Source organism: Octodon degus, unplaced genomic scaffold (genome assembly GCF_000260255.1).
Source record: "Octodon degus isolate 3935 unplaced genomic scaffold, OctDeg1.0 scaffold00108, whole genome shotgun sequence".
Classification (NCBI taxonomy): domain Eukaryota; kingdom Metazoa; phylum Chordata; class Mammalia; order Rodentia; family Octodontidae; genus Octodon; species Octodon degus.
In genome coordinates this window covers 1,958,416-1,981,942 of record NW_004524684.1, presented here as the reverse complement: position 1 = coordinate 1,981,942, position 23,527 = coordinate 1,958,416, and the positions used below count along the sequence as shown (strand labels likewise).

Genomic DNA, 23,527 nt, shown 5'->3' with positions numbered 1-23,527 from the left:
AGCATGGAGCATAGGCTCTTCATCCCAGCTCACACAGGGGACAACAGCGGGGGTGTGGGGAGACACACCTGCCATCTTCAGACATTGCCACCAGCACCTCAGCTGGACTGATATGCATTGCTTAAAGCCAATTGAAGGGATAAGGAAAAGTCCTAGCCGGCTTGGTACATAGCAGTACATGCAAATAGGGCCAGGCTCAGCCAAAATGGAGACAACTGATCCTCCGTTAAGGAGAGCTGCCCAGGTCGTCCTTCACGTTTGGGGAAGCTTGCAGCTCTGCTGCCCAAGGCAGCATCCCTGCCCTGTTTAGCGGGAACTGAGTCCCGTCTTGGGAGGTCACCACTCAGCTCAAGGCATACGTTCATAGCCAGCCTGCGCTTCCTGTAGCGTCCTCCTTCTCTAGCCAGATGCCTTTAGTTAGACGAGCCTACATGGTAGGAAACGGAGCCTGAGTGAACCAGCCCACGCACCACCAACACTGGTCTCCAGCCATCAGAAAATTTAAATCTGAGATCCCAAAGGGTCAACCACATTTATAGTGAAAGGTAAAAACTATTCAAGGGCAAAATTGAGTATGAAAATGTGTTACCCAAACACAGCTGTAGCAGTAAATAAATATGCAAAAGCTGGCAAGTGAGTGGAGAAGCTTCTTTGAATGGGAAAAATAGAAAACGTGGATGTCTTCTACCTGGTGAGTCGTCTCTACTGTGAAAGATTTATTAGGCTTTTACATAAGTATCATACAGCTTTCATTATCTGTCCCAGGGTATAAAATGATATTTGAGAAGAGAAACAGGCATATTTCATAGTCCAGAGGACATAAGATCTTACAGTGGGCAACTCATTGCAAGGAGCACACACGCGTGGAAAATTACAGATATAAATTCTGATGTACAGCAGTGTTGTGCAAGACCAAATGCTCAGAGTTCCTATTTGGCAGCATCTGAAATTAAGTAAGAAAACATGGGACAGCCTTGCAGTGTTCTAAGGGAAGTGCCAGGCAGGTGGTTTTCTTTGCCAGGTGTCTTGTTAGGGGATGCACTGGGCTGCCTGGAAAACTGTGCCCTTGGAACTGGTGGGTTTGTTGATCAAATTCAGATAGATCCCCAAACCACACCACACCCATGGGGAGGTGAAAGGCTGCTGGGAGCTGAGCCACAGCCAGGAAAGCTTCCGGGAACTGCAGCTGCTGTGCCGGATAAGCACAGAGCTCTCAGGCAGGGATGCAGAAGAACTGAAGTGCAAGCACCCCGGGAGAAACTCCCCAGGGCCTCAGCCTTCCCGCTCCGAGCTTCAGCTCGTCTCTGCCCTCAGCTCTGCACATGTTTCCACTCTGAAACCCCATTTCTGGAGAAAAGCACTTTATTGATCAGACTAGTAATATGGGAGAAATTATGAGCCAGCTTCTCATCTTTCACTTCATTGTCTTTTTTTCTTTTGTCCTGCCCTGAAAAGAAAGACAGCCCATCGTAAGTCTGATGGCGAGCAGAGGAAGCAATTAATTTTGAAGCCATTTTTCCAAATTTCCCAGCTTTGCCCGTATTCATCTCCAGTCTCCCAGAATGTCTTACAACTGAAAACAGAAATCAGTGGCCCTACTTATCTCGGCTTCATCCTTAAGTGAATGGGGACTGAGAAGAGCCACTCCCCTGCACCCCAAAACAGTCTGGACTGAAAACACACGGTACATAAGTATAGTATCCCAAAGGAGAAATTTTAAATATTAATTTCCTCCAGCTTTATTTCTTTTTTATATTTTTTTCAGGATAGTGGGAAACACCACCCAATAATATTTTTATATATTATCCAGAGTGCCCCAAAATGTTAATAATCTGGAAGAACGTTTTTTAAAGTGCGTGGGGAACAGTGAGGAAGGAGGAGGGAGAGTGACTCTCACAGAGGCATCTCGTCCTGTTATCATACATCGATATGTGCCTAAGCAGGAACCCGGGGTCTGTACACAGGACTCTTACCCCCAGATAGAAGACTAGCCGGGGAGCGCACTGTCACCTCCATTTGGTCACCTGGTCATTTCCAGAGCCCTCACTTCACAGCATCACCTGGGTGGTGTTTTCCCTTGAATTCATTCATTTTAATAAGTCCACAGTGGTTGGGGCACAGGGCACTCGGCACTGGGAGGAAATGAATGATGAGTGCGCCACCGCTGTGGTTACTGACTGGATGAGGCCATCATCAAGTGTCGCTGGCTGCCATGGCCGCAGATGGAATGTCCGCAGTGGTGGCTCTCTGAACCTACCAAGGAATACTTAAGAGCATGACCACGTTCAAACACCATCCTGAACAGCTGACAGGATCCAGGAGGTCGAGCGAGGATGAGGGTCCAACCCAACTAAGCCCCGTAAAGGTGTGAGGCTTGGGAGAGGAGGCAGGGCTGACAAAGTGGCCCAGGCCACGTACACAGCCAAGTCGCTGGGGACAGCCAGAGCAGTGGGACAGCAAGGAGCACTGGAGCTAGTAGAAGAGGCAAACACAGTGTTACAGTCACTGTCGTGTCAGAAGAGCTCCCTAGGGAGCAAGTGACATGGAAGGCTGTCACCTGAAAAGGGCAGACAGGGTGAAGGAGCCTTTTGGGTCATCCCTGAGGGATGGGCCTGCAGAGAGAAGAAGGGCAGGAACCAAGCAGGTACAGGGCAAGCAACAAGGTCACCACTGGACGACCAAGAGGGCTCCGTGCTCCTGAGGAGCATCCAGGCCAGGCCAATCCAAACCTTACCAGGAGAGAATCCTGCTCACTTCTTCCTCCCTAGGCCAGTTCATGCCCAGCTTCCCAGACAGCAGAGCTACCAGACACACCTAGGAAAGAAGTGTCCACTGTCCTCCTGGTTCACAGTCTTCCGGGAGAATCTGCCATATGAGGAAATGTGGGCTAGACTCAAGCATCTCTGCTTTGTCCTTATGAGGACAAAACACCCAGGACGCCACCACTCTCAGTCACAGGTCTTTGTCAGAAATGCCTGTCCTCTGGCCTGTCAGTATCAAAACTTACTGATGTAAGTTTGGGCTATAATATTTTATAGTTCAATAAGCAGTTACCTAGTCATTTAGACGGTGATACAGAATGTCCTTAAGCTACTTTATACTGCCAATTACTATATTTGATATAATAAACCAACATGCAATATGTGACTTTTAAATTATTTAGTCCATGTATGTTTTCATTAAGGAAAAGCATTTCATTAACATATTTATGATACCATCTAAAGACTTAATATGGCTTCATTCTATTAATAAAAGCTAATTTAAAAATCATTATCTTTTTTAATTATAGCTTTTGATTTAGTTCTTTCCTACTCTGCAAATAAGGATGGCCATGGCCATTATTCTGCTGGTCCATAGCTAACTTTGTTCTTTTAGTGCTATCCTAAATTACTTGGTGGGGAAAATTGATTAAAAGCCACATGCACAGAGCTCCATGTATAGCCCGTGACTCAGCTGCAGCAGTTTGTCAGAGCCGTGTGCTGATCTGTGGCTTCAGATGAAGCTACCAGCTAACCCTCTGCAGTGATCACGACCCTCAGCCCAGATAATTCTTTGGCCGCTCAAATTAGGCGACCAGCAGCTTACCTGTGAGGCCCTGGGTGGTCTCCAAGCATCCTTTTGCTCCTGACGCTCAGTGTTTCCTACCACGGGTTCTCTCTGACCCCGGAGAACACGAGCTGCTTCCATTGCTATTAAATTGCTTGCTGCTCAATTTCTCAGCTGTGATAATCAGTCAGGATCTATGGACAAGGCTGCTGGGTCTGGGGCACCAGAGACCATCTGCTTCTCGACCTTGGCATTGGCAGGCAAAGTGCAAAGCTGCTGAGCGTCCAAAGCAGCAAGTATCAGGAGGCTGAAGGCTCAGAACTGAATGCAGGAGGGTTGTAGCCGGGGAAGAGCCAAGGAAGAGAGGTGGACATGAGATGCCCTGTCTCCCTTACTGGTTGGCGGTTGCCCGGGATAAGGCTGCAAAGCGCCCTCATAGAGGCCTGGTGCTTTTCTGAAATCGAGGCGCAGCAGGAAAGCAGGCAGAGGCCGGTCAGCTCACCAGCGAACAGCCCCACCAGAGCAAGGTGGCTGACAGGCACCTTGCCACACACACTGAACATTTTGAGTACAGGCAAAGCCAGCTTATTTCAGAGTTAAGCCAGAGTACGTCAGTTATAGAAAACCGTACTAGCTCTGGTTCCAGCTGGGAAAGCTGGTGAGCCCAAAAAGAAAAGACAAAACAAATAAGCAAGCAAATGGAAAAAAAAAAGAAGAAGAAAAGGCTAGAGGTGAACTAGCCATGCAGCTGCCGCAAAGCAGTTGAGTTCTCCCTCGCACTGCTCTGTATGTTAAGGTGAGCAGGAAATGGAAAGGGGTTGAGGACAGGCCGTGCCACTACTCCTCTGGCTCGTTTGTTTTCAAGAGAGAGCCTCGAGCCAGCTGCCTCTTGAAGGAGGTGGTCCAGGAAATGAGAAAGGAAGGTCAAAAGAGCTTGAAAAGATAAGCCATGTCTAGTTCATCTAATACCAATTCATTTTAAAATTGAGACACTTTTATTTGTTCCTGTGCTCCTTAGGAAGAGAACAGCACCTCACTATAAATGAAATTGGAGTCTAGCACTGATTAAATGCATCTACAGATCTCAGATGAAGGCAAGGAGGGCCCATCCCACGTATATCTATAACCATAAAATTGTTGACTGGAACTGAAAAGGCTCATAAACACCAGCGTTGTTCACTCAAAATGTATTTCTAAGGAACTTTTTGCATCTTTATATCACTCAGTATACGACTCTATTAAAGCACTTTACAAATTGCATGATATTTATTTCTTTAGGTGCCCGTCTCCCCTCCCTAGAATAGGAGCTCCCCAAAGTTCACCAGAGAACTTTCTAAATTCATGTCCCTGTTTCCTGTGGCTGGCACGTGGCTCTGCCGAAACATATGAACAGGCCCGGTGCTGTTTGAAGGAAAAATGAATGATGAAATGAAAAGAGAGGCACCAGCTGAAATCATCATTTAGCTGCTGCTGTCCCTGCAAGTCAGATGCCCCCGCCCCCGGCTTCTGAAGGAGCCTTTCCAGATGAAGCCTCTCAAATCACAACTTTCCATTCACAGCTGACCTCTAGCAAAATGTGGAACTCTAAGGCCCTTGAATGGTCCTCTCGGCTTCGGCGCTAATTCACTGATTCTCTCAGTGGGAGCCCCTGTTCGCCAACTGCTCCCCCACACACCGCGGCCCTGACTTGGTTTAATGAGCACTGTCCTGAGCACCTACCATCTGAGGGTTCCCCAAAAATGAAAAACAGTGAAAACAGGAATGAAAGATCCCTGCCTTACTGTCCAACCAACCAGTTTTCCATATTGCTGTGGAAAAAAATCAGACAGGAATGAAAAGCTATATTAAAATTCTGCATTGAGATTGAAAGTAGTTCACTGTTGTTTAGCAAAAGTGGAGATCGTGTTAAGGCCATTGGGGGGTGGTTCTCCTGCCTCTGAGGTTCTGTCCTGGGGACGGCAATGCGAGCAGTGGGCCTGGGTCCTCATGACACAGTGAGAGAGACGGGGAGAGAGAGAGAGGGGGAGAGAGAGAGAGAGAGAGAGAGAGAGAGAGAGAGAGAGAGAGAGAGACGGAGGAAGGGTCCACTCTCTAGTCCTGCACACAGGCACGCCCCCCGTGACTGAAAGCAGCACTGCTCCCACTTAGAAACAATCAGAGACAAACTTACAAAGAGAACAAATGCCCTTGATGCTCTAGATTCTGAAAAGGAAACATTAGCAGAGCCATAAATTTTAGGGAAAGAAATCACATTATTCTAATGAATGTTTCTCGTAAAATAATGGAATAAAGATGTCCTCCTCCTAATAGAAGTACAACTTAGGACAGAAATTATGCAATTTTCCCCTTTACCTTTAATCAACCTACTCTGAGAAGATCAAAAAATAAAGAGAATGAGCTTGAACTCCAGGGAGATACATTTTATACCCGACAAAGTGGCTGGGCCCATTCATTATCACTATTCTTTCTTCATTGGCTTCCAGTTAGAATTTGGCAGAAATCAAACCTCATAAAACTAATAGTTGGGGCAAAACTTGATTTGTCTTCAGCTTTTAAGGCTAAAATGCACGCTTCCTGTGATTTCTTTCCTCTTTGCATTGTGGGCTCCCGGGTCCTAGGGAAAGGCATTGCCAAAAGTAAAGCACAAGTTGACTGGGCTTCACTCATCCTCGCAAACAACAATGTGAAAGGTTGACCGTGAAGACGTTGGCCACGCAGCCGTTAAATCCCTTTGCCTGACTGGCCTCATCTGAGCTGAAATGCTGAAGACACGGGGAGGTACTGACAGCCCTTCCTGCGGGACGCTCTGAACCCAGAACCCACCTTTGTCCGTTATTTCAAGCAGATGTAACTGGAGATTTGGACCAAACTTTCCCACCCTCAGAGGTCAAGAGAGCAGCTGTACTTCTAAATTTCACTGTGAACATTTCTCATGACCTTGAAAACTAATATGAAATGCCAAAGAACAAATTCACTGTGTGGATATTTTCCCACATTCACTCCATTCACTTGGGACAAAATCTGAAGGCTTGTATATCCATGTCAGTCATTAAATCGTCCCCCTAAAGCACTATTTTTGAGTGTTAAGTCTTTTCTTGCCAAGTGACCTAAGAAAAATATTTTGCTCTATATTTGTATAATGCTTTTACCCAAGTATTTCCTACAGAATAACTTTATGAAGGCTAAGGAAGTAGTTAGCATCTAATAGCTAGACAGAGTAAGTGACTCACCCCAGATCGCACAGCTGGGAAGCCACAGACTGTGACCTGGCCCATCCTCTGGCCTCCAAGGCAGTATACTCCTGCCCACTGGCCCACAAATGGGCCTGCTGCTGCACAGACCAATGCAAGGATGAAGCCAGATTGGGGCATCTGGCACTTGTGACACTCGGCAACAGTTGCCATCTGCAGGTGACCCAGGCCTGGTGCTGTACATCTGGGCAAAGCTCTCTCCTAGGGAGGAGCTACAGCAGACTAACCCCCCTCTGAGTCCACTGAGGGCCAAGGGCTGCTATAGAAGTGGGCCCAGCTTGGTCACCCCACCAAGAACAGGGGCAGACTTCACACTGACCCTGGGCCCTGCGTGGGCCTTCAGCTCATTCACAGGAGAGCCAAGACTTGGCACTGCCTTTAAATGACCACATGGGTCCTCTGGGTTATTCACCCAGCACACAAGAATAGCCAAGGGGCAAATTTCTCAAGTACTAAGCATGCAGGCCCATGGCCTTGGCTCTTGGGTTCAATAGTCAGACCTTCCCAGGACCTTCCTCTGCTACTAAAGGTAGAAAAAGTAAATTAAACTACAGTCCAGTCCAAGAGCAGGAGGATTAACTTGGACTCACATTTGCCTGGAGTCACCCCACGGCCTTGGAGGAAACCCTGGCTGGGGCCTTTCTTTGCTCCAGGCCAGCCCTGCTCAGGCCTCCCCTATGCAGGTCACAGCTCTCTTCCTCCCTCAGTGTGGACCTCAACTTGGCCCAGCAGGCAGCCTCATCTGCAGGCATGGGGCTCTGGGGCTCTGGGGCAGAAGGCTGTACAGCTTATTTAAAGGGGACCCACAAGTGAACAACTGGGAGGAACAACACCCATTGAGTCTGGGGGGCCGCAACCTCAGCCCAAGAAGCACACAACTTCAGACGAAAAGCAGACCTGGTCTCTGGGATGAGAACCCAGGGAGTCTGAGTTGTATCTCTGTCCTCCCCACTCTGGTGGATTAACTAATGGTCACTTTGGAACACTGAGTCACCCAACCAAGAACAGGGGGGACTTCACACTGACCCTGGGCCCCATGAGAGGCCTCCCTAAGTGAGTGAGCTCAAGGAAGCTCCTGGTTATGGAGCTTCTCCAGTTACCAGAGACCCCCAGTACTGTCTACAGAAAGAAGGGTGGTGCTGCGTGCGGAGAGCCCACCTGGGGATTGTGGCCAACAGCATAGGGGGAGAACTAAAGGGGAAGGTGATGTGCTTGCTGTTGCTAGAGAAGCTCATCAGGCTGATTTTCCTGCTGTGAACTCAGCTGTTCTCATCACTGGAGGAGCTCACTGAGGAAGGCCACGGTTCTCTTCAAGGGAGCTCTGGTCCTTACCTTGAGCATCTCTTCCTGGATCCAGGGTAGATCCCTCAGCCTTGCAGGACAGATCCCTCATCCTCCTGGTGCAGACTTTCTGGCTTCTACCACTGGCCTTTGGGCCTTCCCAGTAAGATCCTTGGTACAGACTTGCGTGAGACATCGTTGTGGGCTGCAGGCCTACAGTCATGGAGGACATTACCATGGGCTCCAGGTCTTCAGCTAGATTCGTGCAGGACCTTGTGGTGGAATCCAGGCCCTCAGCTAGGTTCTTTGGGTCTCTAGCACATGGGCATTTGACTCTTCTGCATTTGACTTCCTGGGTAAACATAAGATAATCATATAAATTATGTGTCGTGTAGCAAATCTACTCCCTTGCCAACCCCAAGTACAACACCCATCAATACACCCCGGCATTCAGCAGAGAGGCTATCGAATGCATCAGGAATGAGCTGTCCTCCAATGCTATGTGTCCTCTGGCAGCAGTGGGCACTCAGTGAGGCCCCCAGGAACTGTCTCAGACCCTGCAGTGGGTGTCTTAGTCGAAGGCCCTCCAGAGGGCCTACTCATCCCCCACAGGCTCCCAGTAGGACAGCCATGTCCTTTAGGACTCAGCCACAATGAGCAGCGCGGTGTGGACAAAAGCAACCTGAGCACACTACAGACAGCTCAGGTGCGAGCAAAAACGCCACCCCAGTGCTGCTCTTGGATGTCCTAGGCAACTGGTCTCCCCTACCATGTCCTGCCGGGGTAATCCAGTGTGGTCCCAGGGGATCCCTGGTGCACCAGGGCCAAGACCCACGTGTGCGATGCAGGCTGAGAAGCTCTTGAGTTTTGCACTGTAGGTGCCATTGTGTGACCGCTTGTCAGGTGGCCATGCCAACCTAGGAAGAATGGGGGCTGTGTGCCTACCAGGGGTGTTCCACCTTCTTGCAACCCATACCTCTCCCATTCTCTGCAAAAACAGAGGGAAAAGACTAGAACTAAGTGGGACCCCTGGCTGCTTGCCAGGGAACGCAAGGAAGTGACTCACCCTCCCAGCACTTGCCTTTGGAAAATGACCATGAAAACAGTCCCTGGCCACATGCCCTGGGGCAATACCACAGGATGTCCCCTGAATGCTCTGGCACAGCAGTCCATTTGCACGAATGATTACCACTAATGACTTCTCGTCCAAGACTAATGTCTGTGTAAAGACATTTGTTCTGTGCTGGAAGCTGTCCTCTAAATGACTCGACCCACACAGTAACAGGAGGATTGATCTCTCAACTGCAGAACAGTGCGAGCAGGTTGCCTGAGCAGCCTATCTCTCAAAGCTGCAAGACCAGAATGCAAGTTTCAGGTGGCAGAGATGAGGTCAGGGGCCTCCACCAGAGATAAGGCAGAGGAGCAGGCACCTGGGGCTCCAGCTCCAGGATCAGCCGGAAGGAAGGAAGCCTATGGCCCTGAAGGAACACCCACATTTTCAAGCATTTCTCCAGTTCATTTGTTTCACCACACCTCTGAATTCCTCTGACATAATCACTGTGCCCTTTGTCAACACAAAGTGATTGTTTAAATGACTCAATCAGATCATGCCATGGGCCACTATTTCCATTTATGATGATTTATTACCTGTTTAGCGCCAAAGCGCCAAGCACATTCAACAGAAGACAAGCAGCAGAGACGGGTTTTTCTTCCGCAAAAGCCCTGCTCAGAAGGAAGACGTGACCTCAGCTGATGAGGATCGGCAACTGAGGACCTCTTGGGAAGGAGGTGTCACCCCCAGCTGACAAAATCCAGGCTCGTTCCCCCTGAGCAATTAATTGAAGCCGGCTAGAGTTCAGAGCAAATGGATTAAAAGGGATTCCTGGTTTGTCAATGGCAGGAAGAGATTTGTCATGGATGAAGGAAAGTTATATCATTCCCTTGATGGCAGAAATCTGGTATTTTTAAGAATTGAATAAATGCTCATTTAAATGATTAATCGAGCTTGCAAGATCAGAACACATACATTTCCCATAAGGATTAGGGTGTGAACTATATTTGTAACAGCAGGAGCTATGTGGAATTAAACCCGCAGACTAAAGCAACAAGCTCACTTTTGGATTCAGGAAACAAAACTTGACCTGAGCAGCGTGGGATTTCTCAGCCTTCACAGAACTGACCCTCGTTTTGCTGTCCTTGGTAGAGCCATGGTGAAGCCAAAGCTTCAGGTCTCTCACATCCTAGCGTGCATCATCTATGGGATCATCTATCAGAATGCAGCGAACCCCAAGTTTTAAGGGCCCCATGAATCCGGGCTTGTTGAAGTGCAGCTTGTGACCAGTGCATCAGGGCGGAGGAGCAAGGGCTGAAACTTGCAGCCATGAAGTCAAGGGAATTCATAGATTTTTCTCCACAAATCTTATATACTCCATGATATCTTTACATATTTTTCACACTTAACAGTACAGTCTTAGAGTAAAATGTAAGTAAGAGTTCTATAACATAAGATGACATCTCGTTATAGCTAAGGATGCTTACATGTGACATAATAGTATTCTTCAAATATGACAGGTCTTCCCTTATGCCCCTGAATTACTGAGGTCAGCTGTGGTCCCACTTTCAGTCATGAGCAATTTCTGACTAGTTCATTCATCCTAAATTCAGTTAATATTTCTTTCTTTATATAAAGGTTTTTGTTTTTTTTTTTAGTATGTATGTGTGTGTGTGTGCGCATGCGTGTGCGCACAGAGTCTCACTCCGCAGCTTGGACTCATAGTGATCCTCCTGTTTTCAACCTCCCTAGTTCTGGGATTACAGGCATGCGCCACCACACCCAGACTCCATCGCCAGCTTGGCATACCCGAAGGCAGGGCCAGCAAGGCAAGCAAGGCCAGGGATCAAACCCTGGCCTCTGCACTTGCCTAAGTAAGCGCTTAGTCCACTCAGCTATCTTGCTAGCCCTTTAGTTAATATTTCTAGAACACTTAGTATATGTTCTAGAAGCATTAGCAGCAACACATTACAAGGGCTAAAATTATAGCAGTAGACAAGACACATGTAGTTCCTTTCTGAGGACTTTACAGTCTAGTGAAAGGAGACACATCACCCAAAACAAGAAGTGAACGCACAACTAGATGATAGCAAATATTGCGTGAGAAATTCAGATGGGAACAAAATAAAAACTAATCTCTGCAGAGGAGGTAGGGAAAGAGACTTCCCGAGACAGCAAAGCAGAAGCCCTGAAACCGGCTAGGCAGGGGCATGGGAAGTGGCCAGGTGGGAGCTTAGGGCCCCGAGGCCCACGCAGCCCCAACCACACACTGAACAGTTCTGGAGGGGACTCCGGTCAGTCGCGCCCAAGCTGGGAGAACCTCAGGCCTCATAAACCCTCCTCAGCAGTAACAGCCACTGAGCTTCTGGAGTGTCGGACTGGTTCAATTTCGTTTCTCGGGAAGTAACCCCAATGAAACACCTTATCTTCCACTAAGATGAGATTAAACCTGCTTGAATGCGGCCATTAGGTAAAAGCCCTGAGGGCCAGAGCATGAGCCCAATTGGTCTGCTGCCAGGAACCCCAGGACTGTCTGCAGAAAGAAGGACAAACAGCGGGTCTGTCAGAACCTGGTCCAGGTCAGGCAACCTCACTGCACCGTGGCCCCCTTCCCTTCCTGGCCCCCATATTTTTGTCTCTATAATGCACTGTAGTCCTGACCCCCAAACTCTAGCCCACTACATCCCTCATCCCCTGATTCTGGGACTCTGGCCTGAACTCCAGTGCAGGCTCAAATGGCTCCAAATAGCATCCTCTTCTTTCCGTCCTTCATGGCCAAAGCGGAGAGCACAGAGCCCTGCGTCCGCGGCTGGGGACAGCGGGCCTCTACCTGCCCGAGGCCTGAGTGTACTGTGGCCCCTGCCTGACGGCTGCCTTATTCTCTAGAGCAGGACACATGGGAAAGAAGTGACCACCCCACACCTCTCGCTTTGCTCTCTATGGGCACTTTAGGTAAATGACCCAGTGGTGAAGAGGGAGAAGGGGCCATGATGGGTGAGCCCCTGCACTTCTGTGGCCTCGGTTCCTTTGTAGGTAGGAAGAAAAGATAGTGTCTGCCTCCCCGGTGCACGGTGCATTCGCAGCCCTGAGCTGCGGAGCAGCTGCCTGGAAGCGCCTGCTTGCAGATACTTTAATCCAGTGAGCTATTTGGCCAGCTTTAAAGTAAAATTTAATCAACACAGATTTATTGCTGACCAAAACATTTTGATAGGTGCTGCTGATAGCCTGAGAACACAGTTCCTGTCTTCAAGGAATTTATAATTCTGTAGTGAAAGAAAATATAAAATAAATAAACACAAAAATCAAGAGACAGACTAAAGGTTTACAGCAATGAAGAAAAAATAAGGCCATATTTGGATGTCAAAAAAAGGATATAAACCAGGCATGATGGTTCACACCTCTAACCCCAGCATGCTGGGGGGGCTGAGGCAGGGAAGTTCAAGCCCAGCCTATTTACTTAGTGACTTAGTGAAACCTTGTTTGAAAAGAAGAAGCAAAGGGCTCTAGATGTACCTCAGTGTGAAGGTCCAAGGTGTGGTCCCCAGATCCAGGGGAGGAGGAGGAGGTCTTTTAGAATGCAGACTGTAGACTGAGCCGAGGAGAGGAAACCAGGGGCCAAAGCCGCCTGGTGGTGTGTGATGGTTGACACTGAGGTGACGAGGCCCTAGGTCAGCCTTGCAATAGCGAGAATGGACCCAACGGACAGTCCCACAGAAACAGAAAACTTAGTAAGTGGCCATCTGGAGAGGCAGGTGGGGGTGAGGTTTCCAAGGGGACTCTCTGGAGGGTCTAAACTTGTATCCCCAACCCCAGCGATGACACCCCCATCCAGCTGGACTCTGCAGGCACTCAGGACCCCCTTCTGCTCACGCTGACCCCCACAATGAGTCCTGCACTCTGCTGCTGCCCAGAGCTGCCACACCTCGTCCCACCCTGTGCTCCCCACCTCTCCCCATCTTACTGGCAGCCTGTGAGGGTGACTCCTGCCTGCCCTGTCCCCGCCCGCACCCTACCTGTCCACCCCACATGGTGTGGTCCAGTCTCGAGGATTGTCCCGCCCTGCTCCATGCATCCACGATCCTCCTGCATCCTGCACATTCGTACATGACCACACCCTCCGGTCACGCCTCCCCTCACATAGTCGTTAGCCCTGGCCTCTACCCAGAGTCCTCCCAAAGGATGATGCATGCCTGGAGTCAGAACTGCGTGGCTCTCCTAGAACACCACAAGCTGGCAGTGTGTGCGCAAGCAAGTGGTTTGGTTTCATTTGACCACATTCCAGAGTACAAGGAAAGGGTCCATTTGACAGAAAGGCCACTTACCGAGGAAACAGGAGGTAACTATTATTTATAATGAAATAATAACCAACCTTGTCTTCACGGAAAGACCCTAAACGAAGTCAGCTCCTCACTAAATGCTTCGGCAGCTCACCTTTTCTTCACCTTCCTCTTTAGGCTCCATCCCATCTGGTGGCCCTGGTTTTGTCTCTGCCTCCTACCCTGCACCAGCTAGTGCGAGGGCATCACTTTCTTCACCCCAAATTCGCAGCCTGGGACAGACTAGCTGTTCCGTATTCGTTAAGCACAGGTTGGCAGCGTTGCCCTGCCCTGAGAGCGATCGTGCCTCTGCTTGCCAGAACCAACCGAGCAGAAAAAAACCCATTTGCTGATAGAAGCTTGGAGGACGGCATGATGCTCAAGTTGAGCAACGTACATTTAGTAAGTTCTGACTTAGCATAATTTACTTGTCAATATCAGTGAACTGACCCCCCTATTTAGTAAAGGAGGAGGAATTACCCCTATCGCTCTTGTGCTTAACTCTTCTAAAGTCAAGACTGATCTGAGATCAAACTCTTCTCCATAATGTTCAGGGTTAACACTTGACCTGTGACCTCTACCTGACCCCTGACCTTTACCTGACCTGTGATCTTTACGTGACCCATGACCTCTGCAGGCAAGCAGGCAAGCAGAAATACAGTAAAACAGTTCACATGTTCTGAAACGTTTTAAATGTGTATTTTTCTTTTTTGTTCTTGAAAAAGCAATCACCGTGGTGGCGGTTGAGCAGATCTAAATGAGCTGGTATGATCCGAACACCACCCTTAGAAGGTTTCTTTTGAGTGTCAAGTGACTTCACATTGCTGTCCTCTGGTCTCCCCTAATCATTGTGGTGCTTTCCTATAATGTTCCAAATTAGACAGAAATAGATTCCATTACAACCACATCAGTGTTCTCCAACCCCCACCACCGACAGGTCTCAGGAGGAAAGGTTTAAAAGAGTGAAACACCAAACACCAAGTGATTGTCTATAGAATCATTTTTTGCCACTTGGCTGTAAAAATGTATGTCCCAAACTGACATGGTGCTTGCAACAGCCAATGGGAATATTTTCATTTTCATCGTGGTTGAGGGAGTAGCCTTGGGAGGGTTATTTGTAAAGTTTAGCATAAACAGCCCTGTCCATTCTTTGATTCCAGCTCATCTTTCCAGCATTTTCATGAAGCAGTGCTCTAACCATGGTGTCTTTCTGTGTGTAAGGTTCAAACACACTTTGCATTTCCAAGTTGCCATTAGGAATGACAATGTGGATTCTAATTACACTTAGGTGGAAGTGGCTTTTTTTTTTTTTTTTTTTTTTTTTTTGTATTTTAGGGAAGGGTCTAGTGTTTAGAGCCTCACTACTAGATCATACTTGTAGTGATCTAGATCATACTTGTAGTGATCTGCCTGTTTATAGCCTCCCAAGAGCTCAGATTACAGGCATGCACCACCAAGCCCAGTCTCCATTGCCATCTCAGCGAGCTCCAGGGCGAGGCTGGCACGGCAAGCCTGGGGATCGAACTCCCGGCCCCTGTGCCTACTTGCAGGTGCTTTAATCTGCTGAGCTATTTGGCCGGCCTATTAGGTGGAAGTTTCTGTGACATCATCCCAATCCTAAGAGCAGACAGCAAAGGCATCTAGTGACATGGTTTGTGCAGTGCCACCCGAGGACCCTGCTCCCTGACTGTAGCTGTGTTGCCCTGTGCCAGTTGCTTAAATTACCCTCCAGGCCTCAGTTTCCTCATCTGTAAAATGGTTCAGATTACATGCATTAATGTGAGTTAGCACAGTGCAAGGAGTTGGAAGAGTTGCTTTTGCCATTACTGACAGTGCCAGTGGCAGTAAATCTTTTATTCTCCCGAACTTCCTAGTCCAAAAGGCACCCATTAGGCCAGCCCTGGCTCTGAGCCCTGTACAAGCAGCCAGAAAAAATGGGAGTCCTAAACTCAGAAGCCCTGGGGAGGTTGGTAAGAAGAAGGCAGATGATGGCCCCTCTTTTTTTGCCACAATTTCTGGTAAATCTTCAGCACAGGATCGAGTCAACTCTTCCTTGATATAAGTTATCATTTCCTCCTCTGTGCAAATGTTTTGATGTTGATAAAAAGCTATCTGAAAAACCATTAACACAGATCCTTATTTACTGCAACAAGTAGTGTATCCTGGTGGGTTGGCTCTCTGGACATGGTTGCTTGGGATGTGTTTCATAAAACAAAGTGTCAGAACAGTTATTATATATGAGGTTCTTAATCTCTGCATATAAAGTATAAGTAATATATTTGTTTCTCATTACTTCAGGTTCCCATGAGGTTATTTAAGAAATCAAATATCATCCCTACCCTAAAATAATTATGTGTGTGTGTGTGTGTGAGTGTGTGTGTGTGCCTCATGTAATCTGTGTACCTATGCACTAATTGCATACTCAGGCACTAATCAGCCTCTCTTCTAGGAAGCACATGACCCTCACAGGAGCGAGAACTGCTCCACACACAGTGGAGTACAGGACTCCTACAGCCTGTTTTCCTCATGGGTCCCAGGAACATTCCCTGGCACAGCAGTTAATGACCCTCGGGGACAGAGCTCCTTTAAGCAGAGCCTTGAGATCCTCAGTTGATGCTACAGAAAAAGGGAAAACATCAGCAACCACAGAGGACCGTAGCCTTTGGACCTGCAGCTTGGCCCTCCCTCCTATCCTTTGCCCAAGCAAGGCTGCAAACTGCCCCAGGGCTCCCTTGCTCCACCTTCCTCCTTCGCCACCTCCCAAACTCAGCTATCTTCCCTCCCACCCCATTAAATGTGCATTACCATTTCACCCCTTCTTTCCTCTCAAAACTGATGAAGGTCACATTCCCAAATCTGTTTTTGACAGATCCTACTTAGAGGAAAATCTTTTGCCCTGAAGTGTTTCCTCAAGTAGGCATTGGGTGACAGGTCTTCCCTGTCTATTGGCAGGTTGGATTTATTCACTCATCCAGTATCCACAGAGCGCTTCTTTGTGGGTCAGGCCCCCTGCTGGGTGTTAGGGACACGTGACAGACAAGGCCAGTGTGGTTGTCCTCGTGGAGCTTCCGGGTCGCACTGTATGCTGAGACATTACCAAAGCCAATGTGTGAGTTTTCAATACTGTGAGAAAACCCAAACAGGAAGCTGTTGAGTAGGGCAGAGAACCTGCCACAGCTTGAAGCTCTCCGAGGGTGACATCAAGAGCCCCAAGGAGGCTGAGTCGCTGGGGGAGTCCTGCAGCAGGGGGACACGCAGGGAGTCGGGGACTGAAGGACCTGAACTGCAGGTGCTGGACCCATATGCTTTTGTAGGCTGTTAATAATTTTGGACTTTAATGTGAGAGCGGTGGGAACCCTCTTTAATGTGAGAGGTGGAAGTGAGAAATGGCAAGATTTAATTTTATCTCATAAAGATCATCGTGGGCCCTGCGGGGAGAGTCACTGAGGGGGTGAACAGCCTCTGAGGCAGTGAGCTGGAGGCTGGGCAGGCCCGGGAGGGGGCGCACTCCATATTCCGCTCTACTTCTTTCTGAACAGCACCAAGGCACCAAGGCTCCTTTTTAGACTGTTTGTCTTCAAGCCTCACCCTGAGGGCTTAGAAGGCTGTTCTACCCAAGGGCCTATTTTTCACCTGTGACTGACCCTAGCGCCCACACGTTGCCTCTCCCTGTGGGCAGCCCTGCATCTTGCACCATTGTAGTGAAAGTGAAGGGGAAGATCACCAGGCCTGGTGGGGCAGACCTGTAATACCAGCACTCTGGGTGGCTGAGGCAGGAGGATCAAGCGGCGGGCCACTGAGTGACTTAGTGAGATGTAGCTCAGCGCAAAGGCTCAGTAATGAAAAAAGGAAAAGAAAGCAAAGATGAAGATAAGTTGTTGGCATCCACGTATATTTGGAAATAAGACTCAAGAGAACAGGGACACTGGGTTTGTAAAGTGAGGGAGAGTAAGGAACCAGGGATGACTCCAGGTCACCGTCAGGGAGCAACAGTTTCTATTTGCGGCTTGTCAGAAACTGCAGGGAGCTATGGGGCAGAGATGGCCTGGGCAGGTGGGTGCACCACAGAGCCATGACCTTTGCATGAAAGCAGCAAGGATACGTGGGATACCCCGGGGGAGACTGGAGAAAGAAAACTCCTGAGGCCAAACCAGAGAGGCAGGGCGCAGAGCTGGGCAGGGGAGCAGGCTGTCCCCTGAACCAACCTTCCCACTGTTTCGGAAGCCCTGGGTTATGTAAGAGGTGGAGGACAAGGACTGAGATGAACACAGAGACCTGCCCTCGGGATTTCATGACTGAAAGGTCATAGCCTTGAGGAGAGTTGTTTGGGCACAGGGCCTGGAGGGGCAGCTGAGGAAGCTGGTCCAAGTGGAAACGTGTTCCTTTTGCTTTCAGCCTGCAGATACTAGACAAAGGGATTGTGAAACCCCCAGCAGGCTAGGAGTGGCTGAGTGCTTCCTGGTAGGACAGATCCAGAGCTTCTAATTTGAGATTAGCATCTCAGCTGGAGAGACCCGGAGCACCTCAGCCTCCTCCTCACCTCTGAGCCAGGGCCCAGGAGCAGACAGCAAGAGAGGAAAAGAGGGAGAAGGGAGGATAGAAGAAGAAAATGGACACACAGGCTGAAGGAATCAGAGCTGCATCTGAAGTCCTAGAGAAGGGCTCTCTCTTCCTGTCCACAACTCTAGGTTCCCTTGGGGAAGCACAGCAGGTTGGGGTACAGCCTGCATGCTAAGGGCTGTGCACCCTGCAGGCCCAGCATGGAACTAGAGGGCTCCTCAGCACAAAAATGAAAACAATTCAACTACGCAACAAGGTCTGCTTGGTGGTAGCTTGAGGATGTAGCTGGATTTAGTTTCTGGTTAATATTCTGAAAGGGTGATGCCTCAGGACATTGTAACTCTTAGTTTCTCCCACTGTTGAGCATTTAATGATCTGAAAACAAACTCTTGAGAAATCTTTTTATAATGAGATGGAGCCCTTTGTACTTGAGAGTAAATTCACCGTCTGGTTTATGGTACAGCAAAGCGCTTAGGGCAGGGAAGAGTTGAAGGGAAGAGTGTGAGGTCCCTGCAGGCCAGAGAATCATGAATCATGGCCTCCCACAGGAGCTGTAGGGTTCTCCATGCTCCAGGGCTCACGGGTTCCACACAGACACCTGGAGGGGGGATGGGCAGGGGGTCAGACAACCAGGAATCCTGCTAAGGGTTATGTCTGGTGAGGGGGTCCAGCTCTGGTTGCCAACAGTCCTAAGCCTGACTGTTTCACATGCTTTGATCCCATCTATCTACACCTTGGGATAGTTTTTTCAGTAAGTAAAAACAGAAAGGAAACCCCCAAGCTTTGCTCCTGACTAGCCATGGTGTAGTCTTGGCCACATTATTCAACCTCTCTCTCTGCTTTAGTTCCCCAGGAAATGGGGTGAATAATGTCAGCCCTCTCCCTGGGTCTCAGAAGTAATTTAAGGGCAGCTAGCTGACTATACCATATGGGGTGTAATGGTGAAGAAAAGAGCTATTAAAATGAGAACCACCATTCTAGTGGTCTAAGGCAGAGGTTGGCTGGGCCTTTCTGGGCCCACCTCTGATTCTTTAAGGCAAGATCTTCCTAGACGGGTAGAGGTGCCACCCTGCCCCTTGTCTGGGAGTTTGCCTTGGAATTCACTGCAGACAAACTAACCAACCCCTCAGATCCTCCAGAGTGTCCCAGGAATCATGGTGCTCAGGGGTGCTGACCCCTGGCACTAACTCAGAACCTCAGCAGCAGTGTCAAGCCAGCAGGACCCCAGCCCATGAGGAGGCAGCCCCAGGCACAGAGGAGAAGTGTAACTCTGCTCTCTGCGGACCATCACCCTGGGCTTCCAAAGTGTTTGTCTCACATCCATGTGATTAGACATTGTGTCCCTGGCTTATAATGGAAGGCATGAGGCTCAGGGCTATGGTGGGCTTAGTCCAGAATGGCACAGCTGGTAAATAAGTGTCAAAAGCACTCTGAGAGCCTCCATCTTCTGATGCTTGTCTAGGATTTTCTATTACTACATGAAAATGATAGTGGGCATCCATCTGCAGAAAGAAAGAAAATAGCAAGGTGCCCCAAATATCCTACTCAAATTCACATGGAAGGAGAGGCATCTTTGTAACTAAGGTGATTTTCTAAAGATGCCCATAACAGCTGGAAAACTGGAAAAATTTCTCCCTCTTCCTCTTCCTACCTCTTTATACTCTGCGTCAGAGTTACCACAGAAAAATCCCCAACTTTAAAACAAAACAGACCCTTGACATTCAGGGCTGACATCCAAGGTCCCCCAGGTCTGTGTCCAGGCTCCAGAGGCCAGGAATTCCAGTTTCATCCCCTGGGACCAGGGTGAATCTTGGCTAACAAGGGTGGCTCCATCTCCTAACCCAGGTACCCATGTGCCTTCCTTGGTGGCCCCTCATGACACCCTAGCATGGCTGGACAAAATGTGAGGTTCTCCAGAGGGCACCAGACGTATCCCTCACAGAGAGCAAGGGTTGGCTGTGAATTTCCTTGCTTTCATTTCACCCACTGGCCTGAAACTCAAGAGTAACACTTTCGCTCACGGCAGGAACTAACTCTTCTGGACTCCTAACACATCTGTCCCCTATTCAGCTGTTGAGCAGAGGTTGCTGAGAGAGAGAGAGAGAGAGAGAGAGAGAGAGAGAGAGAGAGAGAGAGAGACAGAGAGAGACAGAGAGAGAGAGAGAGAGGAAGGAAGGAGGGAGGGAGGGAGGGAAGGAATGAGGAACGGAGGGAGGGACAGAGGGAAAACACTCATGTTTATCATTCTGTTTTGATGTTGTAAATTGTCTTCAACCTTTCTGGAGCAGACAGAGTTGAAATCCTAAATAAATGTTGAAATTAGATTTTCTAGAAAGAATCATTTATCTTAGTCTGGGGCCTTCCATGTTAGAAATGCAAAAAGAATTAAAGACAATGATTTTGTTTTAAGGCAAGACAAGGACGGTTTTTAGATGCATTTAGCTAAGACTCAGGCTTTGAGTGACACCCAGTGGTGGGGACATTCCCGCCTCCAGCAGGAGGAGGAAGGCTGCGATGTTTCTCAAACCTCACCTTCTTCCCAGAGGCACCCAGTGGTGGTCCCGGGGCCCTTTACTGTGGGACCTCAGCCAGCCCCCAGGTACTTTCCACCCGAGTTTGAGAACCGTTGGTCCACGCGTCCTGGAGTCGGGGTGCAGAATGCTGTCACCATTGGGACGCCTTGGCTTAACTGGGGCTAGGGCTCTGCAGGGACCTCCGACGGGTTCAGAAGTATGGGTATCCCAACCCAGGGCTCAGCCAGCTACTTGCCGGAGAGGGGGGCTCCCGGGGTGCAGGAGGCAGCCGCGGGGTACAAGGGGCAACTAGGGATTTGGGGTCGGCTGCGGAGTCCCTGGGAGGCCGCGGGGTGCAGGCTGAGCTCGCGCGCCCCCTAACTCTGTGTTCCGTGTCCGCAGACGAACCCGGCTTCCGGAGCGCTACCACCGCCGCCGGCCCAGGTCTGCCGGAAATAGGCGTCTCGCTTGAGGAGCTCCTCTCTCCATCCTCGCCACCGCATCCCGCCCCACCCTCCGACCCTGCCCACCCGAAGAGCCCTGATCCGGCTTGGGACGTCAAAAGGGAACACGACGTTAGGAAACCAAAGGAGCTCCCGGCCGGCGGCCAAAAGAAGCAGCGCCTCGGGGAGCAGAGCGAGGGCACCGGGCGGCCGAGGCAGGAGGAGGCGTCGGGCGGGAAGGAAGGGCCCCGGCCTGCACCCGGCCCGCGGCCGCAGGGGGGCGCCCCGGGGTCGGGCTTGGGGTCACGCAGGGCCGCCCTGGCGCCTGGGCCCTGGAAAGTGCCGGGCTCCGACCGGCTGCAGGGCGCGCTCCAGCCGGGCGCCCCGGCGTCCAGCCGGTGAGGGTCCCCAGCCCCCGAGCTCCGCTCGGCGTTTTATTTATTGTCACTGTCGCACGCATCTTCCGCGAGGCCCGGCTGCCGGGGCCTGGGCCGCTGCGGGAGAAGCAAATGCTGTCGCGGAGCACCACAGAGACAGTGCAGCGCCGCTTGGGCCAAAAGAAGGCATCGGTCCCCGCTGCATGAAGAAACGGTTTGAACGCCGTCAGACTGCACCGAAACCGATGAGCTAGCGCAATCACGAACTGGAATATCGCCTTAAAATTCAAACTGCACGGAGCAAGCGGAAACTGAGACAAGATTATATCTTTTAATCGATCTAAAGCATTGTATATACATTGTCCTTGACATATCTAGACGGGGGTGAAAGGGTTTCTCTGAAACACCAGGAACTGTTCGCCCGACGTCTCTCCATGCACCCGGCCTCCGCAGGACCAGGTGGCAACCTAGTGAGCCCATTGGTGTGACGCCATTTCTACTGCCATTCCTGTGATCCAGTCATATTTCTGTACATCTTCAGTGGTAGGAAAAACAGGTTTTAAAAATTGTGTCCTAGGGAACAGTTTGCCATGAGTCTGAATTTTGCAGTTTAGCTCATAGCTTTTCATTGATTTTCCTGTGAAATATCAGTTTTGTAACCGAAAGGCCACAATCTGTAGAATCAAGATTGGCAACGCTGCGGCCCCATTATGAACAGGCCTTGCCCCCGCGAGCTGCCCTCAAGCCCTGGCCGTCGCTTCCTTTGCACTATGACAGGAGAGAGGCCGAGTACACTCTTTGTCCTCTATCTAAGATTAGAATGAACCTCTAATATTAAAAGGTCACTATAGTAACTAATTTATTTTCATTAAGGAACATGAGTCCACTTAGCCTTCCTTTCTGCTCGACTTTCTTTCCTGTGTCTTCCACCTTTGGTTTCCATTTGCTTTGGGTCCTGAACTCTTTGCTAGGTGTTTTACCTCCTGAGCAACCCCAGATTATCTCCGCGGCTCTCCACCTGACCCCCTAGTGATTCGCGAAGGCTGTCTTTCTCCCTGCTGCATCAGGGGGTCTTCCTAACCCCTCAGCGTCAGTTACTTCTTCCTCTGTGTTTAATGTCGCTACACAAAGGAAAAGGCAAAATGTGTCTTCAGGCAGCGTCTTTAATACGCTCTGTACACACGGGGCTTCCCTCTTCTTGTGGCTGCTGCTAGCCAGAGCTGGGGTGCCCAAACGGGCCCCTCCTGGTCGGGGAGGTCACACACAGCAGCCTCTCCCACCCCCGCCCGTCTCTCTCTTCCTAAGTGCAGGAACCTGAGCCCTCTTGATGTCATTTCCACCTGACAAAGGAGTAGCTTTGCTGTCTGACAAGTGTGGCTGGAAGCCTCGTGGGGAGGGTCTTGCAGCTTGTCAAAGCAGTTTCCAAAAATGAAATCCATCCATCATAAACAAAAGCACAAACACATGTAGCAGTTTATAATCCTCTTGGTTTAATCTCAATTAGTGTTTCTCCCCTGGGCTAGAAATCCAGTCTAGTTTGCCATTAATTTATTGAAGCTGGTTCTGGACAATGCTTCTGTAGTGTAGCTGCACGTCCTGGTACTGTATCCTCCGACATTTATTTTTCATGTGTTACAAAAGGAAAAAAAAATTGAGATTACGCTTGCAGAAACTCTAATTTTCACAGTTCAGTGCTACTACTCGTGCAGCCATTGCTTTATGCGGCTGTAATCCATAACCGTGAGACAGCACATCATCTCAGCCCCATCCCAAATAATATTTCTGTGTAGTGTTAGCTGAGACTTTACCCTGTACAGCTGTATCTCTATAAATATAATTCCATGTATTAATAGTCACAGAAAGACTGTAAGTGAGCAACTATTTTTATGAAACGCACCACTATGGATAAATTAACTTTTACAGAAATCTTGTTTACTGTATGATATTCTAAAACACTGTCAAATAAAATATATATCCAAAAAGCTTTTCTTTTTCAAATTATATAAGCTGTGTGTTAATTTGAAATAGACCATTGCTGGGGGTTAACTTATGTTTTTTAAGTCAGTCTCCATAGCTTTTTAAAGCAGAAGTTCACTGCCCCAAACAGGGCTTCTTGGAAACTTGATTCTAGACCCAGGGACTTCACTGGGAAAAGACCAGCTTTCCTGGCCCCGAGCACCCTGGAGTCT

General features: G+C 49.3%; 1 protein-coding gene across 4 annotated transcripts in view; it reads left to right on the top strand.

The window, feature by feature from the left end:
* The window catches only part of Magi2 (membrane associated guanylate kinase, WW and PDZ domain containing 2), a 1,451,928-nt gene extending 1,428,630 nt beyond the window's left edge, over positions 1 to 23,298 (top strand). For all 4 annotated transcript variants that reach the window (XM_023724303.1, XM_023724304.1, XM_004639270.2 and 1 more), the window contains one exon: positions 20,921 to 23,298. In XM_023724303.1, the coding sequence (XP_023580071.1) occupies positions 20,921 to 21,363 (443 nt within the window). In that variant the 3' untranslated portion in view covers positions 21,364 to 23,298. The remainder of the gene's footprint in view (positions 1 to 20,920) is intronic.
* Positions 23,299 to 23,527: the final 229 nt, after the last annotated feature.